The following is a 12,873-nucleotide window of genomic DNA, read 5'->3' as shown; positions in this document are numbered from 1 at the left end:
GATTTAGAGTTACAGTGGTGTTGCTTGGAAGGATCCACGAAAGTCCTTACGAGGGAGGCGATATTCCGCAATCATTACATTGACATATAGATTAAGTCGTCTGTTCGAGTATGCATTGAATCAAGTGTGATTAATGTTTTATAAAGATAAATGATGCATTGTATCTCATGATAATCAGTTGAAATAATGTTATTAACGATGTATATATTATACTGTAAAATCTGTATACATTTGTTCGTTTGGATGAAGCAATGTTAATAATGAATGAGAATATTAATAGACGCGAAGGAACAAAAATGGTAAGAGATAACATACGATGATGTGGAGGATGATGATTGGTCAAAATTAAGAAATGAGAGACAAATGATCACATTCTTTTAATGACATTTTGTTCTACATTCCTCTTACAAAAGTAATACACAAATTAGTTTCTCAACATACAAAGACATGCGAACCACCTGACATCAAATCTCTCAATTTTTATTTTTGATTTTCATGATAGCCAAAAAGATGTATTTTCAATTTGAACCCACAATTTATTGTTTTTCTATGTGAGTTTTGCTGCTAAATTATCTTGAACAAAAAAAAGAAATGCAAACAATTATATATATTTCACTAAAAATTTGAGAAAAAAAATATAATATAATTATAAAGTTAAATAAATTAGTTTTTATCATTGTTAGAATAATATTTGAATAAATTAAAATTACAATAATATCTATAATTAAACGGATTTCTTGTTAATTATTTTAATTTTTAAAATATATTTTTTAGTTTATTTAACCTTTAAATATGTATATTTTTCTTTAGTTAATTTTATAATTTTATCTATAAAATTATTAACAGAGCAAAACCTATAATAATAATTATTATTTTTAATTTATGACATTTACAACAACAAAAAAACGTGATAAAGCATGATCTCCATACAGAGAACAAAATTCCAATTCCAATTCCCTATCCCTAGCCTCTCATTCTCTACCGTAATCGCATTACGCAATGATGAGTTGATTGGCAGCACCCGCACACACATCCAAGACAGTATAACAAACAGTATAGTTTCTCATATTATAGACATATGAGTACCACATATCGGTTATAAAATAAAATTAGTTTTATTTTTAAATGAGTAAGACATTCTTACAATAGTATTTGAATAAATTAAAATTACATTAGTATATATAATTAAACAATTCTTTTATTAATATTTTAATTTTTTAAATATATTTTTCGTTATTTTATTTAACTTTTAAATATATATTTTGAAATGTAATATAACATTTTAGAAAATCTAACTTTATGTGATATTTTTAAGTTACATAAAATATTAATAAATTTGAATCAAAATATGAAATTTAATATAATAATATAAAAATAGTTTAGTTACATTTACTTCAATATATTGGCTCGATATGCTGAAAATTTATTTTACTGGTATATTTACAGAGCAAGTTCCACTATATTGCATTTGTTTTCATTTTTGTGTTGAATGCTTTATCATCAATGTAATTCTGTATTTTTTTGTTAATCACAGATTAAACTGAAGAACATGAATCACAAATAAGTATTCAACGTTCCTCGTAAAAAAAAAGAAAGAAAAAAAAAAGGAACGTCTTTCATGCGATATAGCAAAAAGAATTTAAGATAGAAAATGAAGGAATTCAATAAGGAGTTGGTAATTCATCTCATCAAGTGTAGTGCAATTGGAGCCAAAAGACCGCTGCGTGAGAATTTAATCACGACACTCATATCGATAAAGACATCACTCTAATTATATATTTATACGATTGTATTTCTTTTGGAATGTATGATTGCATTTATTTTGGAATGTGCGATTGTAATTATTTTAGAATTATTTTGGAATGTGCATTTATGTTGAAATGCTTTTATCAAAATTTGGAAAATAAATATGCTGTGACATGTTATATACATGGCGTGAAATGTTATATTCATGGCTATGTATGAAGAGCTATGTGATCATAAAAGGATCTCGTTTCATCTGGAGATTCCAGATGACCTGCAAGGAACAGAAGGAGAGATGTCTATGTCATTTGATGGATGGGGAACCGGTGCCGATGGAGGAGGAACGGTTGCCGCTGTTTGCAATGATGGGTGACGATGATATACTCGATCGAGCCGAGGAAATGAGTCCAAACAACTATACTTTGGTCAAGTCTCCCGCTGAGAGAAACAGAACTTTCAAAGAGTTCAGTTTCAGAGATCTTCCCTTGGAAGCTATTGTTAGTATGTATACTGACGAATGTAGTGAGCTCTTTGGGGCTCGTGCTAGGAGAACCTTGAAGAGAGCTGATGCTCGTGCTCGTGCTAAGAAAGCATTCGAAAGAACTTGTGTTGTCTCGGAACCGAAAACAAAGTACACTGTTATTCTCAAAAAGATTTTTAAAGTAAAAAAGGATGCACCACCCGGTGAAAAACCAATGGCCATCAAAACGCATTTAAGAGACCTTCTTATTGTACCTGAGATGATTGGCAGCATCCTTTAGTGTATAATGGAAAAGCCTTTAACCAAGTGGAAGTCAAAATCGAGATGATTGGACACTATCTCGGCGAATTCTCTATTACATACAAGCCCATTAAACATGGAAGACTTGGTATCGGCGCTACTCACTCCTCCAGGTTCATTCCTCTCAAGTGACGTGCTTTGCAGTTTTGTTTGTCTGTTGCATCTGCCATGTGCTCGTGCAAGGATCTTAAACTCATGTTATCTCATAAGTTGAACTGGTTTTCTATCCTTCAATTTGTTACTTGATTCTACAGTCCCAGGGACTAGGCTAGATGATGAAATGAATTTGATTTATGAATTTATAACTTTATATGATATTCACGTAACATAAGTTTTATAGTGAAAGACTTATGTGATGAGGCTGAAATGTTGTGACTCATGTTGAACAAGGCAATGTCTAAGTGTTTTGCTTTATGGTGTATTTACGAGCCTTTGTGTAGAGGGTGGATCATAGAATGAAACTATTGTAATGCAATTTATGTGGAAAGAATGAATGTCAATCTGAGTTAAGTTTTGCTGCCCAATAATGAATGTCAATCCTAGTCATTTATCATGAAAACTTACTATCACTAAAAAGTTGAAACAAATGGAAAAAATGAATGTCAATCTGAGTTAAGTTTTGTTGCTACTTTGACTCAAAAAGAGTGCTTCTAGGAATAATTTCTCTCAATTTTGTGACTCTGAGATTTCACAATTTTTTTTTATCAGTTATGATCTAAAACAGTTGCATATTAGGAAGTTTTCAGAATTTGGGGATATTTTCCTTAAGCCAAATCTCAGAGTAATAAGTAGGCTGCAGAGAGTCAAATTCAAAGCAGAACATATTTGCATATGTAACCCAAAATCAACACCACCCACAAGGCATTTACATGAAATCAATAAATAATCAGTTACGCTAAAATCAAAATTCAGTTTCAAGTTTACTAATTAATGCCATTAAAATATCATTACATGCACCTTACCAAAATGTAAATAACACTAATGGTAATATTAACAAAGAAATCTATAACTCAAAAATATCATAAATAGTGCATAAGCCAAACCACAAACTTCCCTTTTAAAATATTATACATAATATTTACAATATATTCACTTATGTAAGCCAAAGAATCTTATTTTATGCGAAGGATGTAGATTATTTAACAGAGACAACATACATTTATATAATAACTGTTTCAAGAAGACAAGTGAAGTTTTTGAAGAATTCAGTATTTAAATATATGAGTAAACTTCAATGTATACAAAATTAAATTTTTTATTTTTACAAAATTAGAGTTAAACTTCAACATTATGTTTGTACCAAAAAGATTAATCCTTATTATGTGGTAGTCTCGTTACAGTATGCAAAAAGGAATGCAAGACCGCTGTAAATCCTGAATCAGCGAGAGATCGAACTTTATGACCCAAAGGAAAAGAATATACCTCACTATTGATTTATGCATATTGTATTTGTTTTTCTTTTGAATTCTGTATTTGTTTTCAATCCATTACTATGTATATTGATGTACTATTTTCTAGGGTGGAAACACATACAAAACAATTACTGTAATTATATCTATTGCTGCATCACTCCAATTATATATTTATACGTATGATTGTATTTCTTTTGGAATGTATGATTGCATTTATTTTGGAATCTATGATTGCATTTATTTTGAAATGTGTGATTGTAATTATTTTAGAATTTGTGATATTGTATATATACTATGCTGAAATGCTTTTATCAAAATTTGAAAAATAAATATGGTGTGACATGTTATATTCATGGTTATGTTGAACATATTCAAAGTATGAAAAATAAATATCATGGTTATGTTGAACATATTCAAAGTATGAAACATAAATATTATGTGATATGTTGTTATAATGGTTGTGTTGAACATACTAAAAGTATAAGGAATAAATATAATGTGATACGTTGTTATAATGGTTGTATTGAACATATTCAAGTTGTAAATGATAAATGTTATATGTGAAATGCTATTAATAAGTTACCATCACATTATATTAATGATTTATTAAAGTGTCCGCATTCATGCATTCATAATCATGCATTCATTCATAGTCGTGTGGTGGTGCGTCCATAATTGGTTGGAGGCCACGTATCCTTGTGGGGATTTAGAGTTATAGTGGTGTTGCTTGGAAGGATCCACGAAAGTCTTTACGAGGGAGGCGATATTCTGCAATCATTACATTGACATATAGATTAAGTCGTCTGTTTGAGTATGCATTGAATTAAGTGTGATTAATGTTTTATAAAGATAAATGATGCATTGTATCTCATGATAATCAGTTGAAATAATGTTATTAACGATGTATATATTATACTGTAAAATCTGTATACATTTGTTCGTTTGGATGAGGCAATGTTAATAATGAATGAGAATGTTAATAGATGCGAATGAACAAAAATGGTAAGAGATAACAGACGATGATGTGGAGGATGATGATTGGTCAAAATTAAGAAATGAGAGACAAATGATCACATTCTTTTAATGACATTTTGTTCTACATTCCTCCTACAAAATCAATACACAAATTAGTTTCTCAACATACAAAGACATGTGAACCACCTCACATCAAATCTCTCAATTTTTATTTTTGATTTTCATGATAGCCAAAAAGATGTATTTTCAATTTGAACCCACAATTTATTGTTTTTCTATGTGAGTTTTGCTGCTAAATTATCTTGAACAAAAAAAGAAATGCAAACAATTATATATATTCCACTAAAAATTTGAGAAAAAAAATATAATATAATTATAAAGTTAAATAAATTATTTTTTGATCATTGTTAGAATAATATTTGAATAAATTAAAATTACAATAATATCTATAATTAAACGGATTTCTTGTTAATTATTTTAATTTTTAAAATATATTTTTTAAAATATGTATATTTTTCTTTAGTTAATTTTATAATTTTATCTATAAAACTATTAACAGAGCAAAACCTATAATAATAATAATTATTTTTAATTTCTGACATTTACAACAACAAAAAAACGTGATAAAGCATGATCTCCATATAGAGAACAAAATTCCAATTCCAATTCCCTATCCCTAGCCTCTCATTCTCTACCGTAATCGCATTACGCAATGATGAGTTGATTGGCAGCACCCGCACACACGTCCAAGACAGTATAACATTTTAGAGAATCTAACTTTATGTGATATTTTTAAGTTACATAAAATATTAACAAATTTGAAACACAAAATATGAAATTTAATATGATAATATAAAAATAGTTTAGTTACATTTACTTCAATATATTGACTCGATATGCTGAAAATTTGTAATAGTTTAGTTACATTTACTTCAATATATTGACTCGATATGCTGAAAATTTGTTTTGCTGGTATTTTTACAGAGCCAAGTTCCACTATAAAAATAGTTTAATTATATGAAAATAGTTTTATTTTTAAATGAGTAAGACATTCTTACTCTAGTATTTGAATAAATTAAAATTATATTAGTATATATAATTAAACAATTCTTTTATTAATATTTTAATTTTTTAAATATATTTTTCATTATTTTATTTAACTTTTAAATATATATTTTGAAATTTAATATAACATTTTATATAATCTAACTTTATGTGATATTTTTAAGTTACATAAAATATTAACAAATTTGAAACACAAAATATGAAATTTAATATGATAATATAAAAATAGTTTAGTTACATTTACTTCAATATATTGGCTCGATATGCTGAAAATTTGTTTTGCTGGTATATTTACAGAGCAAGTTCCACTATAAAAGGAGCCATTTCATTTTCTTCGTTATTATTCCATTTTTTTCAAAGTAAAAGAAAGGTGAAACTTGGGATTTTTGTTAAGTAGTAATGTGGTTTTGCATTTGTTTTCATTTGTGTGTTGAATGCTTTATCATCAATGTGATTCTGTATTTTTTTTGTAAAAAAAAAGTAACGTCTTCCATGCGATATAGCAAAAAGAATTTAAGATAGAAAAGGAAGGAATTCAAGAAGGAGATGGTAATTCATCTCATCAAGTGTAGTGCAATTGGAGCAAAAAGACCGCTGCGTGAGAATTTAATCACGACACTCATATCGATAAAGGCATCACTCCAATTATATATTTATATGTATGATTGTATTTCTTTTGGAATGTATGATTGCATTTATTTTGGAATGTGCAATTGTAATTATTTTAGAATTTGTGATATTGTATATGTATGTTGAAATGCTTTTATCAAAATTTGGAAAATAAATATGGTGTGACATGTTATATTCATGGCTATGTATGAAGAGCTATGTTATATTCATGCCGATGGAGGAGGAACGGTTGCCGCTGTTTGCAAGGATCAACAGGGGAGAGAGAGTCAAGTCTGTAGATTCAACAACTGCAATGATGGGTGACGATGATATACTCGATCGAGCCGAGGAAATGAGTCCAAACAACTATACTTTGGTCAAGTCTCCCGTTGAGAGAAACAGAACTTTCAAGTTCAGTTTCAGAGGTCTTCCCTTGGAAGCTATTGTTAGTATGTATACTGACGAATGTAGTGAGCTCTTTGGGCTCGTGCTAGGAGAACCTTGAAGAGAGCTGATGCTCGTGCTCGTGCTAAGAAAGCATTCGAAAGAACTTGTGTTGTCTCGGAACCGAAAACAAAGCACATTGCTATTCTCAAAGCACACTGTTTTCGGTTCCGAGAGAACACAAGTTCTTTCGAATGTTATCTTAGCACGAGCACGAGCATCAGCTCTCTTCAAGGTTCTCCTAGCACGAGCCCAAAGAGCTCACTACATTCGTCAGTATACATACTAACAATAGCTTCCAAGGGGAGACCTCTGAAACTGAACTCTTTGAAAGTTCTGTTTCTCTCAACGAGAGACTTGACCAAAGTATAGTTGTTTGGACTCATTTCCTCGGCTCGATCGAGTATATCATCGTCACCCATCATTGCAGTTGTTGAATCTACAAACTTGGCTCTCTCTCCCTTGTTGATCCTTGCAAACAGCGGCAGCCGTTCCTCCTCCATCGGCACCGGTTCCCCATCCATAAAGTCAAATGACACAGACTTGGCTCTCTCTCCCTTGTTGATCCTTGCAAACAGCGGCAGCCGTTCCTCCTCCATCGGCACCGGTTCTCCATCCATAAAGTCAAATGACATAGGCATCTCTCATTCTTCTGTTCCTTGCAGGTCATCTGAAATTTCCAGATGAAACGAGATCCTTTTATGATCACATAGCTCTTCATACTTCGGATCAACAACAATCATTGCCTTCTCAATGAGGGTTACTCCAATCAAACCTAAATACATAATAAATACATTAGCTATTATGAAATACATACATTAGATAAATAATTAATCTCAAACACTACTCTAATTTCAAACACTACAATTTTAGGAACATACTAGGAACATAAAGGGAGCCAAAACACAGCAACGCATAAAGGGAGCCAAAACACTATAATTTTATAATAGCTAATGCTCAATATTTATCAGAATCACATTAATGAGAGTGAGACTACTTACTTGTGATTCATGTTCTTCAGTTTAACTTGTGATTAACAAAAAAAATACAGAATCACATTGATGATAAAACACTCAACACAAAAATGAAAACAAATGCAAAACCACATTACTACTTAACAAAAATCCCAAGTTTCACCTCTCTTTTACCTTGAAAAAAATGGAATAATGATGAAGAGAGTGAAATGGCTCCTTTTATAGTAGAACTTGCTCTGTAAATATACCAGCAAGTGAAAATTTGAATAATAATGAAGAGAGTGAAAATTTGTTTTGCTGTATATTTACAGAGCAAGTTCCACTATAAAAGTAGCCATTTCACTCTCTTCATTATTATTCCATTTTTTTTAAGGTAAAAGAGAAGTGAAACTTAGGATTTTTGTTAACTTATTGCACTTATAGGAACAATGGTGACACTTTCTCCCATTCTACATATCTGAGTATTTATCCCCTGTGATTTGAACTGAGTTTCGAATCTAGTGATGATAAAATGATCCCGCTTCATCTGGAGATTCCAGATGACCTGCAAGGAACAAAAGAATATAGGCATTTGACTTTATGGATGGGGAACCGGTGCCGATGGATGGGGAACCGGTGCCGATGGAGGAGGAACGGTTGCCGCTGTTTGCAAGGATCAATAGGGGAGAGAGAACAGATATGTAGATTCTATAATTTCACTGATGTGGGTGACAATCCGAGGGGGTGACAATCCGAGGAGAGAGCGATGTATGTAGATTCCATAACTGCACTGTTGTGTGACGATGATGTACTTGATCAAGTTGCTTATTAATAACAGTGTACTTGGAAGCTATTATTAATATGCTCGGACGTTGCTTACGCTCGTGCTAGGAGAACCTTGAAGAGGAAGGCTGCTGATTTGAACGCTATTCTTAAGAGGCTTATAGTACGAGGACTGTGTTGTACTTGTTGAATCTAGTGACGTGGCTCACTTTTCACCTTTAATGAACTCTAGGAAAGTGATGTTGAAGTTGCATAAACAAAATGAGAACCAAGCAACATGACACATAGCTAATCAAACAAAGATAGATACTGAATCAGATACTCTGTCATCAAATTCCAACCACAAATTCACTAGGCATGTTTACCTCTGCTCTATACAATTAACACAACCATGTTCAGTTTCATGATGGGAACCCCTCAACCTTGGTTTGCAATGGATGAACATGGTTGGACCAAGGTCTTGTTTGGATAAACGCTTAATTAAAGCACTTACAGTATAGTTTATTTCTATAACAAAAAATAAATAAAAATCAAACTATACTTTTCATAATATATCACTATGAGCATCTTAAGAATAGCGTTAAAATCAGCCGCCTTCCTCTTCAAGGTTCTCCTAGCACGAGCGTAAGCAATGTCCGAGCATATTAATAATAGCTTCCAAGTACACTGATATTAATAAGCAACTCGATCAAGTACATCATCGTCACACATCAGTGCAGTTATGGAATCTACATACATCGCTCTCTCCTCGGATTGTCACCCACATCAATGCAATTATAGAATCTACAGACCTGCTTTCTCTCCCCTGTTGATCCTTGCAAACAGCTGCAACCGTTCCTCCTCCATCGGCACCGGTTCCCCATCCATCGGCACCGGTTCCCCATCCATAAAGTCAAATGACACAGACTTGGCTCTCTCTCCCTTGTTGATCCTTGCAAACAGCGGCAGCCGTTCCTCCTCCATCGGCACCGGTTCCCCATCCATAAAGTCAAATGACACAGACTTGGCTCTCTCTCCCTTGTTGATCCTTGCAAACAGCGGCAGCCGTTCCTCCTCCATCGGCACCGGTTCCCCATCCATAAAGTCAAATGACACAGACTTGGCTCTCTCTCCCTTGTTGATCCTTGCAAACAGCGGCAGCCGTTCCTCCTCCATCGGCACCGGTTCTCCATCCATAAAGTCAAATGACATAGGCATCTCTCATTCTTCTGTTCCTTGCAGGTCATCTGAAATTTCCAGATGAAACGAGATCCTTTTATGATCACATAGCTCTTCATACTTCGGATCAACAACAATCATTGCCTTCTCAATGAGGGTTACTCCAATCAAACCTAAATACATAATAAATACATTAGCTATTATGAAATACATACATTAGATAAATAATTAATCTCAAACACTACTCTAATTTCAAACACTACAATTTTAGGAACATACTAGGAACATAAAGGGAGCCAAAACACAGCAACGCATAAAGGGAGCCAAAACACTATAATTTTATAATAGCTAATGCTCAATATTTATCAGAATCACATTAATGAGAGTGAGACTACTTACTTGTGATTCATGTTCTTCAGTTTAACTTGTGATTAACAAAAAAAATACAGAATCACATTGATGATAAAACACTCAACACAAAAATGAAAACAAATGCAAAACCACATTACTACTTAACAAAAATCCCAAGTTTCACCTCTCTTTTACCTTGAAAAAAATGGAATAATGATGAAGAGAGTGAAATGGCTCCTTTTATAGTAGAACTTGCTCTGTAAATATACCAGCAAGTGAAAATTTGAATAATAATGAAGAGAGTGAAAATTTGTTTTGCTGTATATTTACAGAGCAAGTTCCACTATAAAAGTAGCCATTTCACTCTCTTCATTATTATTCCATTTTTTTTAAGGTAAAAGAGAAGTGAAACTTAGGATTTTTGTTAACTTATTGCACTTATAGGAACAATGGTGACACTTTCTCCCATTCTACATATCTGAGTATTTATCCCCTGTGATTTGAACTGAGTTTCGAATCTAGTGATGATAAAATGATCCCGCTTCATCTGGAGATTCCAGATGACCTGCAAGGAACAAAAGAATATAGGCATTTGACTTTATGGATGGGGAACCGGTGCCGATGGATGGGGAAGTGGTGCCGATGGAGGAGGAACGGTTGCCGCTGTTTGCAAGGATCAATAGGGGAGAGAGAACAGATATGTAGATTCTATAATTTCACTGATGTGGGTGACAATCCGAGGGGGTGACAATCCGAGGAGAGAGCGATGTATGTAGATTCCATAACTGCACTGTTGTGTGACGATGATGTACTTGATCAAGTTGCTTATTAATAACAGTGTACTTGGAAGCTATTATTAATATGCTCGGACGTTGCTTACGCTCGTGCTAGGAGAACCTTGAAGAGGAAGGCTGCTGATTTGAACGCTATTCTTAAGAGGCTTATAGTACGAGGACTGTGTTGTACTTGTTGAATCTAGTGACGTGGCTCACTTTTCACCTTTAATGAACTCTAGGAAAGTGATGTTGAAGTTGCATAAACAAAATGAGAACCAAGCAACATGACACATAGCTAATCAAACAAAGATAGATACTGAATCAGATACTCTGTCATCAAATTCCAACCACAAATTCACTAGGCATGTTTACCTCTGCTCTATACAATTAACACAACCATGTTCAGTTTCATGATGGGAACCCCTCAACCTTGGTTTGCAATGGATGAACATGGTTGGACCAAGGTCTTGTTTGGATAAACGCTTAATTAAAGCACTTACAGTATAGTTTATTTCTATAACAAAAAATAAATAAAAATCAAACTATACTTTTCATAATATATCCTAGACTTATGTAACTAAACTGAAAATAGATTGTAGAGTGATATGGAAGTCGATTGTTCTAATCTCACACGCGGGTGTAACAAAAAATATCATAATTATAAAAATGAATCTGCATTTGTGATTAAGTGTGTAAAATTACCCTGATACGAGCGGTGGCATCTTGACCAGACTGAAGAAGAAGCGCAATGTCGCGTCTCATCTGCCTAACCACCACCTCCCTCTTGTTCCTTAACAGCTTAATCCTGGCCACCGCCATCTTCGCCGCCGTTTTACTGCAAAACGACAACAGAAAAGAATGTCGTTTATATATTTCTATTTAAAACCCCCAAATCCAGTGAATTGAATCAGAGAGAAAGAGAGAGAGGAGTAGTTACCATTTGGAAGAGTTGAATCCGAGACCGAGAAGGGAGAGAGTGAGCTTGAAGATTCTCTTGGTGCGTGCAGTGGCTGTGGCTGCGACCGTCATGACGAAACCGCAGAGAGCGAAAGAGAGAAATGGGTTTGGGGTTTGTTAAGTAAGGAGAAGGAGTAACGGTCTGCTGAAAAAGGGAAGGTGAGAACAAAAAAGGTGTGTGGATCTCTTTTGTCGTTTTTTTGTGTGTGGGAAAATGTAGCCGTTATGGAAAAGTAGGAGCACGTTTACTGTGTTGTTTGTCAATGAAGGTTCGATCATCGATATATCTCGTTGGATTGTTGGAATTGGAATCCTATGCAATCAGATCGCCACTCACCATATGTAATGTTTAATCTACCGGCCACAATAATGCCACGTCAGTTAACTCGAGATTCGCAAGACCTATTACTTAACCTCTTTTGATAATAGTTGATAGCGAATGATTTATATAAATAGTTTATAGTTGAATAAGTTTATTGATAAAAAATAACTTTTTTATTTTTATTTTAATATAATTTGATCAGTTTACATAGGTCAATAAATTAAATAAAAAATATTATTTTTATTAAATTATATTATTATAAAACAGAGGTAATTCAATTACTAATTAATAAGTGTAAAATAATATGAAAATATATTTTTAATTAATAAATAAAATTTATATATATTTAAAAGCTGGTAATTTTAATTTATTAGTCAAATATACATTTCATTTATTAAATTAATTTTCAATTTATAAAATTTTGTTTTGATTCACGTTTTTTATACTTAATAAAAATAAAAATTAATTGATAAGAGAAAATTAAAATTCTTTCATGTTTTCTCTTTATTTTGCATTGATTGAGGTGATATTTGGTATCCTATGC

General features: G+C 32.6%; 1 protein-coding gene and 1 pseudogene across 3 annotated transcripts; one reads left to right on the top strand and one right to left on the bottom strand.

Moving 5' to 3' along the window:
• Positions 1-2,012: 2,012 nt before the first annotated feature.
• LOC101508439 (uncharacterized) lies at positions 2,013-2,656 on the top strand (annotated as a pseudogene).
• Positions 2,657-4,542: 1,886 nt separating this feature from the next.
• On the bottom strand, positions 4,543-12,312 carry LOC101507056 (uncharacterized). 3 transcript variants are annotated; one of them, XM_004494023.4, is made up of 3 exons: positions 11,988-12,312; positions 11,753-11,885; positions 4,543-4,704 (listed from the first exon to the last, which is right to left on the bottom strand). In XM_004494023.4, exons 1-3 carry the CDS (start codon positions 12,077-12,079, stop codon positions 4,558-4,560), a joined length of 372 nt encoding a protein of 123 aa, XP_004494080.1. In that variant the 5' UTR covers positions 12,080-12,312; the 3' UTR covers positions 4,543-4,557. The 3 variants fall into 3 exon arrangements, with proteins under 3 accessions (XP_004494080.1, XP_004494081.1, XP_073221842.1); XM_004494024.4 differs by lacking the exon at positions 4,543-4,704 and adding an exon at positions 9,627-10,096 and having other exon boundaries at positions 11,988-12,244; XM_073365741.1 differs by lacking the exon at positions 4,543-4,704 and adding an exon at positions 10,932-11,345 and having other exon boundaries at positions 11,988-12,270.
• Positions 12,313-12,873: the final 561 nt, after the last annotated feature.

This window comes from Cicer arietinum, chromosome 3 (assembly GCF_000331145.2).
Source record: "Cicer arietinum cultivar CDC Frontier isolate Library 1 chromosome 3, Cicar.CDCFrontier_v2.0, whole genome shotgun sequence".
In the NCBI taxonomy this organism is placed as follows: Eukaryota; Viridiplantae; Streptophyta; class Magnoliopsida; order Fabales; family Fabaceae; genus Cicer; species Cicer arietinum.
Note: the sequence above shows the minus strand (reverse complement) of the source record. Positions and strands in the feature narration are given on the sequence as shown.